This window comes from Meriones unguiculatus, chromosome 14 (genome assembly GCF_030254825.1).
Source record: "Meriones unguiculatus strain TT.TT164.6M chromosome 14, Bangor_MerUng_6.1, whole genome shotgun sequence".
Lineage (NCBI taxonomy): Eukaryota > Metazoa > Chordata > Mammalia > Rodentia > Muridae > Meriones > Meriones unguiculatus.
The window spans coordinates 155,001-177,500 of NC_083361.1; the positions used below are offsets into that span (position 1 = coordinate 155,001).

The following is a 22,500-nucleotide window of genomic DNA, read 5'->3' on the forward strand; positions in this document are numbered from 1 at the left end:
CGCTACAGGGCGACGGGGCCGGAAGAGCCCCCAGACGCACCTCGGCCGGCGGACCCACCAAAGACGGGTAACTGCAGCCGCAAGCCCCTTCTCCCCTCGCGGGGGGCCGGACGCACGCGGGAGACCTCCCCCGGCGCCACACAACGTCCACACGCAGAACGCGGCCGCAGCCGCGGGGCCGGGACCGCCCTCCAACTGCTCCACCCGCACACGCCGAGCGGCCTCTCCCGGACCGCGCCGAACGCCCGAGGCGCGACCGCGCGTGCACGGGGCGACCCTCCCCCCGAGGGGGGCACGGGTCCCGGCCAGCACGGCCGCGGGGGTCGGCCCGGACACGAGGGAGCCGGCAGCGGCGGGCGGGGAGGGGGAACGACACGGCAAGGACGAGATGCCGGCGACGGCGGGGGCGACGACGGGAACGGGCCCCCTCACCCGAGCACGCACCGAGAGAGAGGCCGCCCCCGCCCTGGCGGCGACCGGCCGAACACCGGGGGGCGAAAACGGACGGGAATCACACCGCTCACACTCCGGGAGCGGTCCCGCCACACCCGCGGCGCCGAACCGAGTCGACCCCAGAAACGACGACGGCCCCCCCCAACGGGGAGCCCCGGGGAGACGCAACGCGAGAGGCTGCCGAACGCCGACGCCACCGCCGCCGAGGGCCCCTCGAGCGGGAACGGGACCCCCCCGACGTCCGACGACGAGCCGGACGCGGCCGACCGCCGTCTCCAAAAGGCCGCCCCCGAGAGAGAGATCGATACACCGCCGAGACCCGGACGACCCCGGATCCCCCGGAGGGGGGAAAGGTCACCCGCGCTCCCCCAACCGTGGGAACGCTGCCGAGGAGGGGGGGCGAGCGGGACGACGCCCCGCCACACGAACAGACCACAACGCACGCACCACGCGCGGCAACGTCCAAGTCGCGGGAACGGCAAAGACGGGGACGCGCACGGGAGGGCCGCACGCGGCGGGCGGCCACGGGGTGGGGGCAGGGGAACAGGGACGGGTGGGACCGGGAGCCCACCACCGCCCTTCCGCTACCCGTCCCGCGGCGCCCCACGGGGATGGGATGGGGCAGACCGCGCGCGCGCGGGGGTGCACACGCGGCCCTTCCACCACCGCTACCGCCAACCTCCGCCACGAGAACCCAACACTCCGCGACACCGGCATGACGCCGAGCTCTTGCCCCGCGTGATCCCTCCCCGGACTCGGAGCGAGGAGGCGCGGGCCGCGGTAGGCGAGAGAACAAAGCCCCCGGAAGAAGCCGGAGGCCAGGCCGAAGCTACGCGCACAGAAAGGCGGTCAGGGCGGGCAGCCGGCCGGAGGCCATTCGGGAGAAGCCCCACCGGAACACAGCACACGCCCTTTCTTCTCCCCGGATAGCTAGAGAAGGAACGCTTTCTCACCGAGGGCGGGGCATACCCAACCCGACCAAGCACCCCCGGCCGCGGCCAGCCGGAGAAACGACGTGCGTGCGGGCGTGACGCTCACGCAACTCGACCTCCGTCGAGCAACGGGGGGAAGACACGCACGCGGGGGGTCTGCGTTATGGCCCGCCTCCCGGGACACGCCGAGGGCACACGGCACGCAACGACGCGGTGGACGCTCACCCGACGAGGGGCCCCCCCTCTCGGAAACGGGCACCCCAAGGAGCCTCTCACCGGCCTTTGGGTCATTACACTCGACCCCCCCTCCTCCTTCTCCTCTACCGTGTCTCCCGCACCAGCGGAGCGGGCACGGACCCACAAGAGGGACGGCAAACAACGGGAACAAGCCACGCACGCCGCAAGCAAGCAAAGCCGAGCACAGGAGGCGCCAGAGGGAACGGGAAACGCCACCGCCGCTCAGAAGCGGGCACCTCGAAGTCCTGGGACGCTCCAGGGGCACCGCGAGGATCGCAAAGAACGAGGCGCGCGCACACCGACCGGGAGCGGCACGCGACGCCGCAGATGAGCCACCCTCCCCCGGCCCGGGGAAGGGGGCTCAAGGGGCCACACGGGCAAAACGAACCCACACGGAGCCCCACGCACTGCAGCAACGAGTGCGCGGGCACGGGGCTCAGGCCGGGCAACCGCACCCTTGCCTTCCACACACCACCACGGGCGGGTGGGGAGGAGAGACGAAGGGCCCGCTGGCAGAACGAGAGGAGCGGGCGCCATTCACAATGAATGGCCATTCGCCATGAATGTCCGTCCCTCGCCTGGCGCGGCTTAGGCCCCGGCCCGAAGACGGCACGAGAGAACCACATCGATCAACCAGGAACGAGAGAGGGGTTGGAAACAAAGCGAAGCCGCCTTCGGGAAGGCAACGACCGAGGATCACACACGGGCAAAGCCAACAAGCGAGCGTACGTACGGGGGAAGAGCACACCAGAGGTGGCCGGGGAAGCTGCCACCAAAAAAAAAAAAAAAAAAAAAAAGTGCACTCGGGAGGCACAGTGGCAGAGGAGACCGGGCCACAAACCAGCAGCACAGCCCACAGAGACTCGGGAACCCAGCGGGCAGATTTGGCAGAGGAAGAAAAAAAAAAAAAAAAAAAAAAAAATTAAAAAAAAAAAAAAAAAAGTGCACTCGTGAGGCACAGTGGCAGTGGGGAACGGGCCACCAATCGACATAGCCCACAAGAGATTCGGGAACTCTGCAGGGAGAGAAAAAAAAAAAAAAAAAAAAAAAAAAAAAAGCACCGAGGGGGGCCACACAAAAGCCATCAGTCCCCCCCTGGCCCACAGGCCCAGCCACTCCAAACGGTAAAGGGCGACGACAACCACGACAGCGGGAAAAGCCTGACACGCAAACACAGCAAACGGCAGCCAGTGACGAGTCGCCCAGGCGGCCTCAGGAAACTGCAATGCCCCAGAGAGCAAGAGACAAAACAACCCAGCAGCCTTGGGGGAAGACAGCAACCCGAGAAGGCCATCGTCCTTTACAAGAGTATGACCAAAGGACAGCGTGTCAGCATATATCTCCAGGTACAAGATGGACAGATCACAAAGACATAAGTCATGAGCCAAAGAGACGGGGAGTAAGTCACGAACCAAAGGGAATTCCTGGAGGTCATGCCCGTTGAAATGTCCCCAAAATGTCCCCATAAACAAGAGAACCGGACCTCAAAGGAACAACTGGTCGACCTCATAAACTTGAGAGCGAGAGGAACATGACTGAAAGACAAGCACCCAGCAAGGGACCTACAGGACGCCGGGAACGCAGCGCTCGTAGAGTAAAGGAGGCGGGGGGGGGGGGGGGGGAGGGGCTCCGAGGCTCCGCGGATTCGGAGTCGGGACGGGGACAGTCGTCCAGTTAGGCCGGAGACACAGCATCCTCTCGGGCACGGGGTCCAGAGTCCCTCCGCTGGGGACGGAGGACTCTTGGAGAGAAGGCGGAAGGGGGGGGGGGGGACTCCGAGGCTCCGCGGAGTCAAGAGTCGGGTCGGGGACAGTCGTCCAGTTAGGCCGGAGACACAGCATCCTCTCGGGCACGGGGTCCAGAGTCCCTCCGCTGGGGACGGAGGACTCTTGGAGAGAAGGCGGAAGGTGGGGGGGGACTCCGAGGCTCCGCGGAGTCAAGAGTCGGGCCGGGGACAGTCGTCCAGTTAGGCCGGAGACACAGCATCCTCTCGGGCACGGGGTCCAGAGTCCCTCCGCTGGGGACGGAGGACTCTTGGAGAGAAGGCGGAAGGGGGGGGGGGGACTCCGAGGCTCCGCGGAGTCAGAGTCGGGCCGGGGACAGTCGTCCAGTTAGGCCGGAGACACAGCATCCTCTCGCTCCTGGGATCCAGAGGCCGGCCGCCAGGCTCTCCAATTCAAAAACGAGCCTGGGTCGCCCCGGAGGCGACAGCTATAAGCCTTCTGGTCGACCTGCCTAAGCCTCCCTCCCCACATACTCGCTTTGGGACACCACTGTCACCTGTCACCTCCGCCAGTACTCTCCGGGTCCAACACTGTATACTCAGAGCGTTCTGAAACACGACACAACCCCCGGGACGCAGCCGCCTGCTCGCCGGGGCTCTCGTCACCCTGTCTGGCTCGTAGCAGGCAATCTGCTGTCCTTGTCATCCACCGGGAACCGGGCGCGTTACAGAAAATTGTCACCGCTAGGTGTCACCCGACCACCATCTCGATCGTCCAAGGCAGCAGCAACACACTCACAGATCGCTCACTAGCCGCACAGCCAGCACTCCGGGGCTCCGGTGGGGTCCTGCCTAGCTCTGGCGGACACGCAAGCACAGCAGAAGCACAGCAGAGCAGCTGTACCCACCACCAGAGTGACACAAACGGTGGCCGTTGTCCCGCCCGAACAAAGCAAACGCGGGCTGTTCTCCTCGGGCGGATCCCTCAGGCAGCCAAAACGAAAGTAGGACGGGAAGCTGTGCAAACAAGGCGAAATCTTACGCTCGGTCTCTAAGTGGGGGGGGGGGGGGGGGGGGGGGGAGGGGTTTCCAGTAAAAGCGGCAAGTCTGTGACTGGCACAATTAGGGGAAGGTGACATCCCACCTCGATGTGGGGGAGGTAAGAAGAGGCGGCCTCAGTTCCATGCCAGTTAGGCCTCCTTTTACAAAACAAACACACCAAACCAAACCGCCTCGCCGCCGCTTGTGGCCGCCACCACCGCCACAAGCTTCCCCCCCCCCCCCCCACCTCCGTTGTTCATTCTCGGACTAAATACACAGTTAGAGCTGATTAAAATAGTAGTGGAGTAATTAAAATTTCCGTTTTTGTTTTTTTGTTTTGTTTTGTTTTATCTCCAGGACTTCGCTTTATATTTTGCTTGGTTTTACACGTTCGCACGTTTGTCAGGGGAAAAAAAAAAATTAATAAAGAAAAAATAAAAAGTAACTACTTCAGAGGAAGGTCTCTTTTTGTCCAGGATGACTATTACTTGCGATGTTGCCGGAGATGTTCTTCGGATCCTTCTCTTTCCAGCTCCCGGGTGCTGGGATCACAGGCATGGCCAGCACCCCCACGTTTGTTTATGTGGTACCGAAAGGATGGTGCCCAGGGGCCTTTGAAGCACCCTAGGCCAGGGCTTCCCTTTCCCCTCATGTGTCCAGATCGCTGAGGCTTGCTGGCTACCAGATAAAATTAAACCAAATCTAATGTGATTCCAATCACGTAACAATGTGACTAAGCAGGCCCCGTTAAGATTAAACCGGATTATCGGGCTCAAGTCTCCCAAGTCCCGGGTAGAGTTGAACTACCCTGAGCGGGGAACCACGTAATCTCCTGTTTCACGATTGTCCACGAAGACGGCAGCCGTCACGGATCCTGACCTCCGCCACTATGGCGGCAGCCATGTGCCATACTCTCCAAGGCCCATTTTCGTTCTAGGTTGACTAGCCTGCCCACCCACGGGACCAGGATCTGGACCGAATATGCGCGTGCGTGCAACTCCTAATCTACACAGTACCCTTAGTGCAAGAAAAGAAAAACAACTCCCTGTCTTTAAAAAGAATAAAAGAAAAACAGGAAAGGGGGAAAAAAAAAAAAGACGAAAGGCCCAGCCCGGTCTCCAGTGTGAGTTCACCAGGACTACACAGAGAAGGCCTTGACTGCACAGAAAACACACACACCACACAAAAACAAACAAACAAACCAACAAAACTGAATTCCAGCACTTGGGAGGCAGAGCGGGAACTAGGCCATAGGTCACCGATTCCAAAACTAAGACTATGGAGTCCTCCCCCGCCCAAGGATTCGCCTGGAGAAAGCCCAGTAATATTTAACCATCACCCCTAGCAACGGCTACTCAGCGAATAACCTGGGACTTAACCCAGGTGTTCTTTACAAGAGGATGAGTAAAACAATTACGGTTTTGCCTGGGCGCCCCCCCCCCCCCCCACAAACATTTTCCCCGGGACACCCGATGATGCCTAAGTAAGTACCAATCAATCCTAAAATTTTCCCACACCTTGCTGTAATACTAAACAGAAACCCTCCTCCCCTTGAGCTCGGGGCTCTACTCTCAACTGCTGCATCGGTGAGTGTGAGGGGCGCCCCCCCCCCAGCTCCAGCTGGTCATTAAAAAGACCCTACTTCGCCTGCGTCGTCGGAATCGGCTCCTCGGTGGTCTTTGGGGTGGGTCGTCGAGACAATACGAGATGTGACCTCGACCAGTCTGTTGCCTCTAGTAAGCTGGAGGGCATATCAGAAAAGAAAATTCCTAAAAACAATCATTCTTACAGTCTCCATTTAAGGAGACTATGTTTCTCCTTTATCTTTCTATTTTTTTTAATAATTTATTTAATTTTTATTTTATGTGCATTAGGGTGAGGGTGTCAGATGCCGTGGAACTGGCATTACAGACAGTTGTGAGCTGCCATGTGGGTGCTGGGAATTGAACCTGGATCCTGTGGAAGAGCAGGCAGTGCTCTTAACCACTGGGCCATCGCTCCAGCCCCCTGCTTTATCTTTCATTAACATATATATATATATACATATGTGTGTGTGTGTGTGTGTGTGTGTGTGTGTGTGTGTGTGTGTAAAACAAGTCTTGCTTTGCTCCAGTCACGCCTTGTTAATACTACTACAGAAGACCAAAATAATACATAATTTCTTCCTGTTCATATATATAAGCACTAAATAGCAAACTGAAACACTCAGACCATGGAATTAAGTAGGCTAATTGAAAATCTTCACCTTCCCCTCATTCCTCCAAGTCCAGTCAGTCCCCCAGTCTCATCCCTAGCTCTGTATCTGACGTTCTGCTGTGGCCTTTCTAGTCTCTCTCTCTCTCTCTCTCTCTCTCTCTCTCTCTCTCTCTCTGCCTCATTTTACCTGGTTTTTACACCCAGTTTTCTACCAGAAGACACACAACCTCTACATGCTCCTAAAAGCCAGAGAGAAAACAGAAAACAAAGATCAAACGACAAAGATAAAACCAGATATCAGCTATCAGCACCACCTAGAATTACAGTCTTCCCAATCCTAGATGCCTACACCACCAATGCCAGCCAGGGCAATATGTCTCCGCTAGAGCCCGTCAACAGCGAAGCACAAGAAGAAAGACCTTCCTTAAGATAGCCTTTACAAATATGATAGAGGTCCTTCCTAAAAGAGAACATTAAGAGAGCCTTTCAAGAAATCTGTGAAACCACAGACTGTGGAGGGAAATGAATCAAACACCTGAAAAATAAAACAGAGTAGATAAAGAGAACCTAAACCGAGGGAATTTCCGAAAGTGGGAAAACAAAACAAAAGGGTAGGGGACTCAAATAGAAACTTCAGAGGCAAACCTGGCTAACAGATTACAACAGATGGAATTAGAGAATCTCAGGCATTGAAGGTATATCATAGAAAGAATAGATACATTGCTCAAAGAAAATGTTAAAGAAGAAAGAAAGAAAGAAAGAAAGAAAGAAAGAAAGAAAGAAAGAAAGAAACAAGGAAACAAATAGAAAATCCAGTTATGAAACAGCCAATAAATCAAGGATATTGAAAAAATACAAAGAATATTTTCAAAAACAGATAAATTATAGAAGAGAATGTCCTTAACCTACCGAAGAGGCTTTTCAAAGCAAAAGAAGCACACAGAATACCAAATAGACTAGACCAGAAAAGAAAATTCCCTTGGCGTTGTACTAGCCAAAACAGTAAACCTACAGAAGCCAAGAAAGCCTATTAAAAGCTGCAAGGGGAAAAGACGGATCAACCTATAAAGGGTAGACCTAGCGGAACTGCAAAAGCTCTAAAGGCCATAAGAGCCTGGACAAACTCTAAGCTATCATCACAGATGCATGCGGGGCCGGAGAGATGGCTCAGCTCTTCCAAAGGTCATGAGTTCAACTCCCAGCGAACGACCACATGGTGGCTCACAACCACCTATCAGGTGAACCGATTCCCTCTTCTGGCAGATGTAAATGCAGATACAACACTCGTATACATAAAATAAATCAATCTTTTAAAAATTAAAAAAAAAAAAAAAGGTGTCACGGGTGCTAGCAGCCTAGAGTACTAAACTCGATGAGACTCGCAATCGCTAGAGATGGAGAAGATGAAGTGGTCCACGCACACGATCGCTTAAACGCAGAAAGACGACTCGACGAAAAGGAAAGGGAAAAACTTTTGGGTTTAACGTTTCATCTTTCAGGGCCTGGAGAGATGGCTCCTGGAGAGGGAAAAACTTTTGGGTTAACGTTTCATCTTTCAGGGCCTGGAGAGATGGCTCCTGGAGAGCGCTGTCGGCTCCTCCGAACGGACCCCGGTTCAATTCCCAGGACCCACATGGCAGCTCACAAGTGCCTATAACGCCAGTTCCAAGGGATCTGGCACCCTCACACTAACGCACATAAAATACGAATTAAATCAATTAAAAAAGAAAAGAACAAAACAAAACACACAGCCATGCATGTATCAAGGAAACCCTGTGTGAAGAGGAAAAGAAACCCCCCCACCAAAAAAAAAAAAAAAAAAAAAAAAAAAAAACAGAAACAAACCCAAACCCCCAAAAAAATCCAGAGCTTCTTTGTTTTTAGTTTTTTTATTATCTTATTGTCCGTTCAATTTAATGTTAAATTATAGTTCTCTGACTCTCTGTCTCTCTCTCTCTTTGTCTGTCTGTCTCTGTGTCTCTCACAGACACACATACACAGAGAAACAGATAGAGAGAAACAGAGAGAGACAGAGAGATTGAGATTGAGAGAGAGAGAGAGAGAGAGAGAGAGAGAGAGAGAGAGGACACGAACACTTTCCAAACATCTGTTTAATAAATATTCACGCATCGATAACCTCGTTAGCTTCCGGAGAGTCGTGAGAACATCTCTTGTTGAAAGCACCGTGAACGCTAAAGAATATGTCCTTTCGTCTTTTCTAAGCGTGTTAACGTTTCTGCGAGAAACGATCAACTCCAAGAAGACACCTAACTTTTCTTTAAGGTGTTTTCACTCACACACACACACACAAACACACACACACACACACACACACACACACACACACACACACATCTTTGAACATGTCAGTACACTATTGTACAGCTGCTCCCGAACGCACTTTCCAAACATTTGTTATATTATCACTTATAGAAACCAAAGCACGTGGGATACGGTGGCAATGTTACTCCTGGCCACGGTGGGTGGTTTTTTTCTAGCAATGAATCACGCTGAATGTCGGCAGAAAGCGAAGAGAGCCTTTTAACCAAAGCTCAGTATGCACACAAAACACTTGTTTGGGGTGTCCGGATACCTCAGTGAACTTGTTAGGTGTCTTGCATGGATGAAATCACTCACTCCTGGGTGAAAGCAGAGTGAATACAGCCACGTATCAGGATGAAAAGGAAAGAGAATAACAAAGAGAGCTCCACGCCATTCACTCCTCATGATTCGTTTATTTTATTCATGCACTTACTCGGTTACTTAGTTACTTAGTTTTTTTGAAACAAGGTTTCCCGAGAAAGGATACCATCTGCAAAGCAGGCTTAAAACCCAGGGATCTGCCTGCCTCTGCCTTCAGGGTGCTGGGCCTGCCTAAAGGAATGCACCACCACACCCAGCTTCTCTTCCTTGTATTTCTCTAATTCCAGGAAGACATCTTTTTCTTCTTCTTCTGGTTTATACTCTTTATCGTATATTTAGTTCAATTTACAAAAGACTCTCTCTCTCTCTCTCTCTCTCTCTCTCTCTCTCTCTCTCTCTCTCTCCTCTGTGGTGCGTGTTTGAGAGAGAGAGAGACAGAGAGAGACAGAGAGAGAGAGAGGGGATCTCTGTGTGTGATGTGTGTCTTTCTTTCCCTTCTCTCCCCCCACCCTTGCTTCACTGCCTAGAATTAAAAAAAAAAAAAAAACAAAGAGCTTGAAAACAAACAACAGCAACAACAAAAGCAGAAGCAGGCCTTATCTTTGTTTCAGGGCCAGACTGGTCTCCAGAACCAGTGGCAGGACAGCCACGCCTGTAACAAAGAAACCCTATCGAGAGAGAGAGAGAGAGAGAGAGAGAGAGAGAGAGAGAGAGAGAGAGAGAAGCTTGATTTGCTTTTAATTTCTCGTTACCTTGTTTAATCTTAAAATATAGCTAACTCTCTGTCTCTCACAGACAGAGAAAGCAGAAAAGTGCTATATCTAGCTTAGTAGAGAAGAGCGCATGAATGTGTTTTCAAGGTAAGAACAGAAAGTCAAAGCACAGCGTTTCGAACAAAGTCCAGGAAAGTATGTAACAGTGTTTCTGAGCTATGCTGAGAAGAAACAGAAAAGTGATCTATCTATCTATCTATCTGGCATAGTACAGAAGAACACATAAAACGTCTCTCCAAGGTAAGAACGGAAAGGCATAGCACAGCGTGGCGAACTAAGTACAGGAAAATATGGAACCGCGTTTCTGAACTCAGTTGAGAAGAAAACAGAAAAGTGATACGTCTAGAAGGTGAACCGATTCCCTCTTCTGGCAGATATAAATGCAGATACAACACTCGTATACCCAAAGTAAATAAATCTTTAAAAAAAATTAAAAAATAAAAAGACATCACAGGTGCTAGCAGCCTAGAGTACTCAACTCCACGTCAGTCGCTAGAGATGGAGAAGATCAAGGGGTCCACGCACACGGTCCATTACACAGAAAGATGACACGATGAAAAAAGAAAGGGAAAAAATGACTCTTGGGACCACATGGTGGCTCACAAACCATCTATCAGGTGAACCGATTCCCTCTTCTGGCAGATGTAAATGCAGATACAACACTCGTATGCATAAAATAAATCAATCTTTTAAAAATCAAAAAATAAAAAATAAGAAAAGGTATCACTAAACTCGATGAAACTCGCAATCGCTAGACATGGAGAAGATGAAGTGGTCCACGCACGCACACGATCACTTAAACGCAGAAAGACGACCCGACGAAAAGGAAAGGGAAAAACTTTTGGGTTAACGTTTCATCTTTCAGGGCCTGGAGAGATGACTCCGTGCTTAAGAGCACTGTCTGTCGGCTCTTCCGAGCGGACCCGGGTTCAATTCCCAGGACCCACACGGCAGCTCACAAGTTCCAAGGGATCTGACACCTTCACACTAACGCACATAAAATACGACTATATCTCTGTCTCTGTCTCTCTCTGTGTGTGTGTGTGTGTGTGTGTGTGTGTGTGCGTGCGTGCGTGCGTGCGTGCGTGCGTGCGTGCGTGCGTGGGTGTCTCTGCATTTGTGCTCTGCATTGGTGCTCGGCATTTGGAGGTTCACAAATCGTTCCCTAAGAAGCATGTTTGTCTCTCTGCCTAAGCTTGTTAACGCAGACTCCTAGTCCAGGTAAAGCAGACTGTCCTCACATTCAACCCATCATCTCTGGGAAAATCTGAAAGGATGCAGCCGGGCACGGTGACAGAGCGATGCCGGTCCCGGGAAGGGGGGATGGCGGGTGGATCAGGAGTTCGAGGACCGGGAAGCAGCATGTTAAGAGGTAGAGGGTCAGCGAATGCGAATGTAAATATCTACCAGCAGTGGATGTGCTCGTTGTTAGAACTGCAATCCAAGTATCAGCAATCCAGCAGTTAGCCTGTACAGGCCAAGCAGGCCTGACTCGAGTCTCCAAAGGAGCCCAAGTCCTAGCTAGCAGTTCAAACTGCCCTGAGCAGGGAACCGCGAGCCTGGCTAGGGGTCCACGACCCAGCAGCGGCCACGATGGGGCCTGGGGGGGTGGGGGGGGGGTCGGCGGAGCGGGTGCTTCTTGCCTGCCTGCCTGCCTGCCTGCCTGCCTGCCTGCCTGCCTGCCTGCCTGCCTGCCTGCCTGCCTGCCTGCCTGCCTGCCGGGGGCGGTGCGGCTAGCGCCTCAGAGGATGACCAGGGGACAGAGGCCAGGCAGGGTGAGTGAGCTTTGAGCGAGTGGCCAGCGCGGGCAGCGCAACTCGTCCGAGGTCACCTGACTCACACAGCAGCAGCCAGCTTCGGGCCACAGCAGAGCGCACAGCCCGCGCAGCAAGCGCCGGTGGGAAGGAGACAAAAGTAAACTTTAAATTCCAGCACTTGAGAGGCAGAGGCAGGCGAATCTCTTAGTGTGTGTCCAGCCTGACCCATAGTTTTATCCGTATGCTCATGATGAGTTGAAAACAGAAGTTTATAATCTTGCAGGGCTGGGGAGAGAGAGAGGGAAAGAGGGGTATAGTCTAATTTGGCTAAATTCCTAAATTTGCTCAGCTGTTGACCACATGGCATCTTTGAAAACACAAATTAAACACACACACACACACACACACACACACACACACACAGCCATGCTTGTTTCAGAGAAACAGAGAAAAGAAAAAAAAAGCTTCTTTGTTTTTACTTTCTGGTGACATAGTTTTCCCTTCAACTTAATTTTAAAATACAGTTCTCTGATACACTCTCTGTCTCTCTGTCACACTCTCTATCTTTCTGTGTGTACACAGACAGCGTAGTCTAGTATAGAACTGACCTCTTCCGAAATTAAATAAATTAAATGAGTTTATGAATACAAATACATACAAATAAATACACATTTTAAATAAATACAAATTAACTAAAATATAAAAACCACACAGCCATGCATATATCAAAGAAACCCTGTGGAAGAGAAAAAGAAACACCCCCCCACAAAAAAAAAATACAAACAAAACAAAAACCGAAGCTTCTTGTTATCCTATTGTCCATTCAATTTAATCTTAAATTAAACTGCACCTTCCAAACATCCGTTTAGGAAATAGTCATACATCGATAACCTCGTTAGCGTCCGGAGAGTCAAGTCGTAAGAACATCTCTTGTTAAAAGCACCGTGAATGGTACAGAACATGTACTTCTGTCTGCCTAAGCTTGTTAAAGCAGTTGACCGAACGTTGTCTCTGGGAGAAACAATCAACTCCAAGAAGACACCTAACTTTTCTTTAAGGTGTTTTCACACACGCACATCTTTGAACATGTCGGGACACTAATGTACAGCTGCTCCTGAACGCACTGTCCAAACATTTGCTTTATCACTTCTAGAAACAAAAGCACGTGGGATACGGTGGTAATGTTACTTCTGGCCACGCTGGGTGGTTTTCTAGCCATGAAATCATGTCGAATGTTGGCAGAAAGCAAAGAAAGCCTTTTAACCAAAGCTCAGTATGCGCGCGCGCACACACACACCACACTTGTTTATGGTGTCAGGATACATACTAATGTATGTATCATTCCTCAGAATGATAACATGAAAGAGAATAACAAAGAGAACGCCATGACAGTCACTCCTTATGATTTGTTTATTTTATTCATGCACTTACTTAGTTACTTAGTTTTTTTTTTTGTTTTGTTTTGTTTTTAGGTTATGTGAAACAAGGTTTCCCGAGAAAGGATACCATCTGCAAAGCAGGCTTAAAACCCAGGGATCTGCCTGCCTCTGCCTTCAAGGTGCTGGGCCTAAAGGAATGTACCACCACACCCAGCTTGTCTTCCTTGTATTTCTCTAATTCCAGGAATCAGGCTTTTTTTTTTTTTTTTTCTTCTTCTGGTTTATATTCTTTATCATATCTTTAGTTCTCTCTCTCTCTCTCTCTGGTGTGTGTTTGAGAGAGGGGGGGATCTCTGTGTGTGATGTGTGTCTTTCTTTCTCTTCTACCCCCCCCCCACCCTTGCTTCACTGCCTAGAAGAAAACAAACAAGCAAACAAAAAGCATGAAAACAAAAACAGCAGAAGCAGGCCTTCTCTTTGTTTCAAGGCCAGACTGGTCTCCAGAGTGAGTGGCAGGGCAGCCACCCATATCTGGAGAGAAAAAAATATATGTGAACTAAAACAAAACAAAACAAAACAAACAAACAAAAAACCAAAGCTTGTTTGTTTTTAATTTCTCGTTCCCTTATTTAATTTTAAAATATAGCTAGCTCTCTGTATCTCACAGACATACAGAGAGAGAAAGAGAGAGAGAGAGAGAGAGAGAGAAGTGATGTAGAGAGAGAGTTTGTCTCAAATAAATAACTAGATAATAAATAACCGAACAAATAATAAACAAACAAACAAACAAACAAATTCAGGGGCTGGAGAAATGGCTCAGTGGTTAAGAGCACATGGTCTGGTCTTCCTTCTCAAGGTCCCACACTCAACTCCCAGTCCCTACATGGCAGCTCAGGGCCTTCAGTTCCAGGTCTTCTGACACCCTCACATCAACGCACATGAAATAAAGACCAATAAGTTAAAAAAAAAAAAAAAAAAAATCAGAAAGAACTAGAGAAGTCTCCAAGGGGTGAGAAAAACTGTGCCGAGGCATCTACTCGGTATGAAAGACAGCCAATACAGAGAGACATTGTCTCCAAAAACTTGTGTCAACCAAACAAGAAATGAAATTAAAACATAGGCCGGGCATGGTAGCACATGACTGTCATCCCAGGACTCGGGGAGTCAGAGAGAGGCAAGTGGATCTCTCTGAGTTCCAGGCCAGCCTGGTCTACAAAACCAAGGCTACCAAGGCTGGAAACAAACAAACAAACAAACAAACAAAACAAAAGCAGAAAAAAACAAAACAACCAGTAAACAAAAGAATGGATGAATGGATAAATAAACAAAACAAGCAAACACACACACACACACACACACACACACACACACACAAACACAAACACGTTGAATTAGAGTCTGTGCTGGTGGTGGCAGTACAGGCCTGCACATTACTTATCTCTCCGAACAAATTCTAACTCTAAATGTGAAACTTACAAACTGGGGCTGTAAGGATACTGGCAGGAAGACAGGCAGGTTGGCAGGCAAAACAAAAACACACACAATATAAATAATACAGTTAAAATCAACCAAGAAATTAGGGCGGGGTGGGGGGGTGCTACGGCTGGGATAAAAAGTAAATAACCTGTGATTAATATTAAAAAAAATAATAATATTAAAAAAGAAAAACAACAACCAAGCAAGAACAATTCATCAACAAGCTAGAGGGATAGACAAGAAGGCTGACAGCCAACTGGTTCGGCACCATTGCACAGACCCAGGACTTGGGATCGGGGTCAGGAGAAAAAAAAACAAAAAACAAAAACAAACAAACAAACAAAGAAACAAAAACAACAACAGAAAAGAAGAAGCAGGCTTTCTCTCTGTTTCAAGGTCAAACTGGTCTCCAGAGCTAGTGGCAGGATAGCCACTGCATGCCAAACAAAAACCCAAACCAGAAAGAAAAGGAAAGGAAAAAGAAGAGGAAGAGTCCAGTCCGGTCTCCGGAGTGAGTTCCAGCACTACACAGGGACACCACTTACTGCAAAGGAAAAGAAAACCAAACAAAACAGACTTCCAGCACTTGGGGCCTCAGATGCCAGTCAACCAACCTCCTCCGGGTCTGAGCCCATCCTAGTCTCCAGAGTGAGTTCCAGACAACCCTATCTGAAGAGAAAAAGAAAACCTGAAAACCAAAAAAAAAAACAAAAACAAAAACAAAAACAAAAAAACAAGCTTGTTCGTTTTTAATTCATTACCTTCTTTAATTTTAAAATATAGCTCTCTGTCTCTGTTTCTGTCTGTCTGTCTGTCTGTCTGTCTCTCTGTCTCTCACAGACATACAGAGAGAGAGAGAGAGAGAGAGAGAGAGAGAGAGAGAGAGAGATTATGAAGAGAGAGCTTATCTCAAATTTTATAAATAGCTACATAATAAATAACTGAACAAGTAATAAATAAATTAATAAATAAATTTGGGGGCTCAGCGGTTGAGAGTACACACACCTAAAATAAAAAAGAACTAGAGATATCTTCAAGGCATGAGAAAACCTGTGTCAAGGCATCTACTCGGTATGAAAGACAGCCAATACAGGGAGACATCGTCTCAAAATCTTGTGTCAACCAAACAAGAAATAAAAACAAAACATAGGCCAGGCATGCATGGTAGCGCAAGCAATCAAACAAACAAACAAACAAACTGAAAAGCATATCGTCACGACAGGGCAAACCTAAGTCTGTAATGAACTGATGAATCATTCATGTTAATTTTAATTTTTATTATTTGTCATTAAAATATAAAAGGAAAAATACAATTGATTGTGCTGGAACAACACATTATTATTATTATTATTATTATTATTATTATTATTATTATTATTATTATTTGACTGGCCTCTGCCTCCCAAGTGCTGGCATCCTGGTTTTGTTTGTTTGTTTGTTTGATTGATTCCTGTACAGTCAGGGGTTTCTCGTCGTAGTAGTCCTAGAACTCCACCATTCTGTTTGGGCTTATTTGAAAGAAAGAGAGAGAGAGAAAGAGAGAGAGAGAGAGAGAGAGAGAGAGAGAGAGAGAGAGGGAGGGAGGGAGGGAGGGAGGGAGGGAGGGAGGGAGGGAGGGAGGGAACGAACTTTTTTTTTTCCACTAAATGTAACTAAATTTTAGTGTAAGCTTAAAATCGAATGGATGACAGATAAGAACACGCCGATCACCGCCCAGCTGTCTGGGAAAATCTGAAAGGATGCAGCCGGGCACGGTGACAGAGCGATGCCTGCCCCGGGAAGGGGGAGGTGCGGGGGGGGGGGTGGATCAGGAGTTCGAGGACGGTCTGGGCTCCGTAGTGAATTATTTTAAAGGCCAAAGAACGGAAGTTGAACCGATGAGATCTAACCGAGAAGCAGCATGTTAAGAGGTAGACGGTCAGCGAATGCGAATGTAAATATCTACGCCATTTCTAACCAGCAGTGGATGTACTCGTTGTTAGAACTGCAATCCAAGTATCAGCAATCCAGCAGCTAGCCTGTACAGGCCAAGCAGGAGCCCAAGTCCTAGGTAGCAGTTCAAACTGCCCTGAGCAGGGAACCACGAGCCTGGCTAGGGGTCCACGACCCAGCAGCGGCCACGATGGGGCTTGGGGGGGGGGGGGTGTCGGGGAAGCGGGTGCTTCTTGCCTGCCTGCCTGCCTGCCTGCCTGCCTGCCTGCCTGCCTGCCTGCCTGCCTGCCTGCCAGGGGCGGTGCGGCTAGCGCCTCAGAGGATGACCAGGGGACAGAGGCCGGGCAGGGTGAGTGAGCTTTGAGCGAGTGGCCAGCGCGGGCAGCGCAACTCGTCCGAGGTCACCTGACTCACACAGCAGCAGCCAGCTTCGGGCCACAGCAGAGCGCACACACAGCCCGCGCAGCAAGCGCCGGCGGGAAGGAGACGGGAGTAACAAAAGTAAACTTTTCCGAACTCCAAATAGTTCCCTAAGATTTTCTACGTCGGAGCCACCGACAAAAAGCACAGTTACCCAGCCTCGCTAGCTAAACAATCTATTGCTAGAGACCAACCATTTCCAGACCAACCATTTCCAGCACAGCACCTAGGGAAGCCACCCAAACCCGAACCAAGCAAACACAAAATTCCAGCACTTGAGAGGCAGAGGCAGGCGAATCTCTTAGTGTGTGTCCAGCCTGGCCCATAGTTTCATCCGTATGCTCATGATGAGTTCAAAGCAGAAGTTTATAATCTTTTTATTTCAATTGTTTTTTGTTTTGTTTTGTTTTGTTTTAGTTTCGGCTCATTTGAGATGGGGTTTCTCTGTGTAAGTTTGGTAGACGCACACGCTGAGAGGGAGAGAAGAAAGAAAGAAAGAAAGAAAGAAAGAAAGAAAGAAAGAGAGAGAGAGAGAGAGAGAGAGAGAGAGAGAGAGAGAGAGAGGGAGGGAGGGAGGGAGGGAGGGAGAGAGAGAGAGAGAGAGAGAGAGAGAGAGAGAGAGAGAGAGAGAGAGAAAGAAAGAAAGAAAGAAAGAAAGAAAGAAAGAAAGAAAGAAAGAGCTCCTCGCTCAACTAGTAAGAGTGAACTTCAAATTGTTCCGTAAGATTTTCCCTAACCTTGCTAAACAATCTATTGCCAGAGACCAACCATCTTCCAGCAGACAAGGCAGGTGTCAGAGTCAGGGATGACCTGATGATGGCTGCTGCTACTTGGGGCTGCTGGTTGTGGCAAAAAAAAAAAAAAAAAAAAAAAAAAAAAAAAAAAAAAAAAAAAACTCTTTATATAATCTTTATATAATTTAACTCTTAAACTGCCATGGGCCTCTGGTTGTGGAGAGAGCCTCTAAAGCTCTAAAGGAAAAGAGTTAGAGGGAACTGAACCCTGGATTCTCAGATTCAGGGTCAAGAAACGGTGTTGTCAGCCAGGAGACATGGGAGAGAGGGGTGTTTAATCCTGCTCTATGTCTCTATCCCTACTGTATTTACAGGGAGCCCTCTGATTGTCATGGTATCCTCTCTTTTAAAAATCAGAGTAAAGAGCGAGCGACACTAAACCTCTGTGATGGTTTGTTTCTACAGAGTAAGAGGGGTTTCTGTGTCTGTTTGTTTGTTTTGTTTTAATGTCAAAGTTTTTCTAAAATACAGGTGTCTGTCTCGTATGGGTAGCCATATATTCTTTGTTTCGATATTCAGATGATCTCTCTCATCGTATCCTCCTCCTTGGACTAAACCTAGAAGGAATGCACGTCCTTCGTCATTAATTTGTTTCATCTCCCTTTGGCGCTCGGCATTTGGAGGTTCGAAGAGCTCCCAGCAGTCCATCTTCCCCCGAGCCCCAGGAAGGTTTTGCAAATTGCTGGAATGAAGTCAGAAACTCTTTGAAAAATCATGATCAGTCAGAGATTACAGAACCATCAGAATGTGAAAAACAACAGCACACTCTGTTATAGAGGTACACTTCTTCCACATATTTTTTGAAAAAATCTGCAATAAGGCCAGGCAAGAGAGCAAGGGCCGGGGTGGGCGGGGGGGGGGGGGGAGGAGGGGGGATGGGGGAAGGGGGGGGAGGAGGAGGAGGGGACCTCCAGCTCACTCACTCCTCCCTCAGCTCAGCGGCACACCCATCGTTGCTGTGTTAAACCGGTGGGGCCGCATTCCAGGAATTCTAAAGAACTTTGTTGTTCCTCTCCCAGGGGACAGAAGGGACGACTCTTTTTTTTTTTTTTTTTTTTTTTTTTTACCCCGTTTTGTTTTATTTGGTGGGGACCGCTCTTAGTTGTGTATTAATGAGAGGAAACTGTTCCCTGAATCACTCCCACCCCCCTTTTTTCGGTGCACCGGAGGAGACAGGGTCTCTCTGTGGATTGGTTTCCACTGCCCCAGAACTCAGTCGGTAGACCAGGTCGGCCTTAGAGATCTGCCTGCTTCCGCCTCTCCAGTAGCGCTGTGACTTAAACCATAAACCAACCACCCCACTCAGCTGGATTTCCCTCTCTCTCTCTCTCTCTCTTTAACTTTCATTTTACCCGTGGGTTCACCCAGACCATAATAAAAATACAGGATGGGACCAAAGGCCCAGGCCAGGAAAAAGGAAAAAGGAAAGAAAAGAAGCCAGGCAAGGTGGCACACGACTTTTATGACAGCATAAAAGGAGACAGTTGTAAGTTCGAGGACAGCCTATTTTTTGTTTGTTTGTTTAATAAAATTTTTATTTTTATATTAGTTACAGTTTATTCACTTTGTATCCCAGCTGTAGCCCTCTCCCTCATCCCCTCCCAATCCCATCTCATCAGGGCTGTCTGCATTGCCCTCCTCTGTGGCCTGGCAAGGCTGCTACCCCCAAGTGAGTTCCTGTCAGAGACATTCCCTGTTCCACTCATTAAGAAACCCACTTGGAGAGGGAGAAAAGCAAGCAGGCAGGCAGGCAGGCAGTCAGGCAGGCAGGCAGAAAAATATTTTCTCTCTACACAAGCAATCCGAATCTGCTTTATTAATGAAATGAAGAAAAGTACACAGTACTAACTACCTTTAAAGACCTCTTTCAAATGCCTCTCTGCGTGTGCCTGCTTTTAAATATTTAAGGGGGGGGGGGGGTGAATCCGGGCCATGCAATAAGTCTAGGCCAGATTGGGCCCCAGCTCTGAGAGGGAAAATCGAGAGACAAGCCCCCTATATCTCTGACCCAGAAATTATCTCGAAATGACAACCACCAGAGAAGGAAATATCATTTTTCTCCAGCAGATTCTCACTGGTATAATGTTATAATGTAAGCAGGCAGGCCCCGGGCAGATTTTGGGTGGGTGGAGAGGATCAAGGAGGAGTTTGGGGTAATGGGAACACCCACCCCCGACAAATAACACAGCTGAACTTTGCTGACTCTGTTTTCCTGCCTATCCAACCACTCACTCCCAGCTGGACAAAGGGGAGCCGCCTATATGGTTATGAGACGCCATCCTCCATACTAGGTAGATTTTCCAGCAGAGCTAGTAGTCTCAGGAGGCTCCTGCCAGTCAGTCAGTCAGTCAGTCAGTCAGTCAGTCAGTCTTCTTGGAAACCCCAGGCAATTCTTGCAATTTACAGTTTCATCAGTCCCTGGGGTGTGCTTATTTAAAACCAGAAAATCAAAGATAAGATGAGAAAGGTGTGTGTGTGTGTGTGTGTGTGTGTGTGTGTGTGTGTGTGTGCACGCGCGCGCGTGCGTGTGTGTGTGTTGGGTGTTGGAGACCATAATTTCAGCTTTATTTTTTTTTTATTTTATTTATTTTTATCTATCTCCCCACCCCCACCCCCCAGATGAGGACCAAACAACCCAGGCAGGACCTTCCTTTCGCTTGCTAAGCAGGCGATCTACCTACCACTGAGGGAAATCCCCAACCCCAAATAATTTATTTATTTATACTTTTATTTTATGTGTCCGATCACCTAGATAGAACTGAAGTTACAGACGAGCTGCCGCGTGGGTTCTGGAAATTGAACCTGAGTCCTTTGGAAGAGTACCCAGTGCTATTAACCACTGAGCCATTCCCTCCAGTTCCTCCGGTCAAGCTTTCCCTAGAAATTAAATATCGGTTGAATATGTCGAACCGAACCGGAGCCGGGCGTGGTGGTGCACGCCTGCCTGAGAGGCAGAGGCAGTTTGGAGGCCCTGTCTCTCCACTGGGAAAGAAGACTCCGCTCCCTCCCCATCTGCCCTGCCGATCCTCCCCTCCCACCCCCACCCCGTCCCCCACCCCGCCGATCGATCGATCGATCGATCGATCGATCGATCGACCCCCTTCCCCGCAGCCCGCCCCAAATCTCAAGGAGGGAAACTGTGAATGAAGGCAGATCCTTTAGCTGTGAAGAGTCACCCTCAGATTTGTTCAGGGAGAAGTGGATACTAACCATTATCCAGCCTGCAAACCCAGAGGGGGAGAAAAATGAATGCCTCTACTCTACACTCCCAGAAGAGCGATGGTCAAGGGGCACCCACCTTGCAGGCGGGTCGCAACCTTCTGTAACTCCAGTTTTAGGGAACTCTCACATACGGAGGCAGAATACCAGTTAAAGAAAATAGAATAATCGGGGAGGGGGGGGGTGGCATATAAAAAGAACTTACAGCCTTCCTCAGAGGGGTCAATTTGAATTTGCCCGAAGAAGACTAGAGAGAGGAACCAGAGGTTCTTCTAAGAAGCCCAAGTAAATCTTGAAGGTCACTTGCAGATCTTCAAATGGAGTGAGTTTTAAAACAAATCACAGTGGAAAAACACGACCCACCACCACCACCACCACCACCACCACCACCACCACCACCACCACCACCACCACCACCACCACCAAAACAAGAACAAAAAAAAAAAATAAAGAAAGAAAGAAAGAAAGAAAGAAAGAAAGAAAAAGAAAAACAAACAAACAGAACCCCAGAGATCTTGCACCTGCCTGAAGAGTATACCGGCTGTTTTTCCAGTCCCAAGCGCACGCGCGCGCGCACGCGCACACACACACACACACACACACACACACACACACACACACACGAGTGGGCAGTGGTAAAAATTAGCTCACAGAGAGAAACAACATAAGTCAATGAACCAACTAGAAACTTCGTAGTCATTCATTTATTTATTGTAATTGAGCGTAAAGTGAAGGGGGGGGGGTGGCTCAGGTGGGCTGGGAAGCAGGTAGATAGAGTACCACCTGTGAGTCAAGAGGAAGAGGAAGGAAGGGCCATCTTCTTCTGCTGGAAAGAGGTAGTCTTTTGTTTGTATGCGTGATTGCGTCCCGCCTCGAGAAGGAGGGCAGTCAGTCAGTCCAGCTGACTGTGCCGGGGCATAGCAGTCCCACACCTCAAACTCCTCTTTCTGGCCGTGCCTTTGATTCTCGCCTCCGTCCTGTCCTGTTCGCCAGGGTGGTCAGGGAACCCTGCATGGATAGCAAAAAGGAAGCATGTCAGTGGGGAGGAGTCCATTACGTTTGGCCCCGCAAAGCAAAGCAGAGTAGAGCAGATTGGTCTATTTGAAAGAACGATTCCGATTCAAATTTTTAGAGAACACCATGCTTCCCAATGCCCATCTCCTCTCCTCCGTGTGCCCTCCCGCCCCCCACCCCCGTTTCCCCCTTGGCTCGGGCAGACAGTGTGCAGGCAGGCTGATAAGGAAGGGCCAATCGCACACACCTCGAGGAGCGAGCGAGCAAGCAAGCAAGCACCGCCGCACACTGTTATGATGGCGGGGAGAGAAAAAAGAGAAAGGTAACATGCTCAACCTTTACCTAGACATTACATATCAGTTAAAAAAAAAAAAATCAAAATGGAGCAGGCAGGCAGATCTCTGAGTCTGGGATAGGGAGGGAGGGAGGGAGGGAGGGAGGGAGGGAGATAAATACACACTGGAGAGATGGCTCACAACAGTCTATAATGGAGTTCTGGCGCCCTCTTCGG

General features: G+C 49.5%; 1 protein-coding gene and 1 long non-coding RNA gene across 3 annotated transcripts in view; one reads left to right on the forward strand and one right to left on the reverse strand.

The window, feature by feature from the left end:
• The window catches only part of LOC132647070 (collagen alpha-1(I) chain-like), a 2,832-nt gene extending 879 nt beyond the window's left edge, over window positions 1-1,953 (forward strand). Inside the window, exons 2-3 of the mRNA XM_060366311.1 lie at window positions 1-1,233; window positions 1,384-1,953. The exon at window positions 1-1,233 is cut by the window's left edge and continues 54 nt beyond it. Coding sequence (XP_060222294.1) covers window positions 1-1,233; window positions 1,384-1,953 — 1,803 coding nt within the window. The remainder of the gene's footprint in view (window positions 1,234-1,383) is intronic.
• Window positions 1,954-21,664: 19,711 nt separating this feature from the next.
• Window positions 21,665-22,500, reverse strand: part of LOC132647003 (uncharacterized) — a 2,124-nt gene continuing 1,288 nt past the window's right edge. The window contains exons 1-2 of one of the 2 annotated variants that reach the window (XR_009585293.1): window positions 22,237-22,440; window positions 21,665-21,983 (exon numbers count right to left, since the gene is read on the reverse strand). This is a non-coding gene — a long non-coding RNA (uncharacterized LOC132647003). Of the gene's footprint in view, window positions 21,984-22,236; window positions 22,441-22,500 lie in introns of those variants that run through there. The other variant, XR_009585292.1, reaches the window with a different exon arrangement.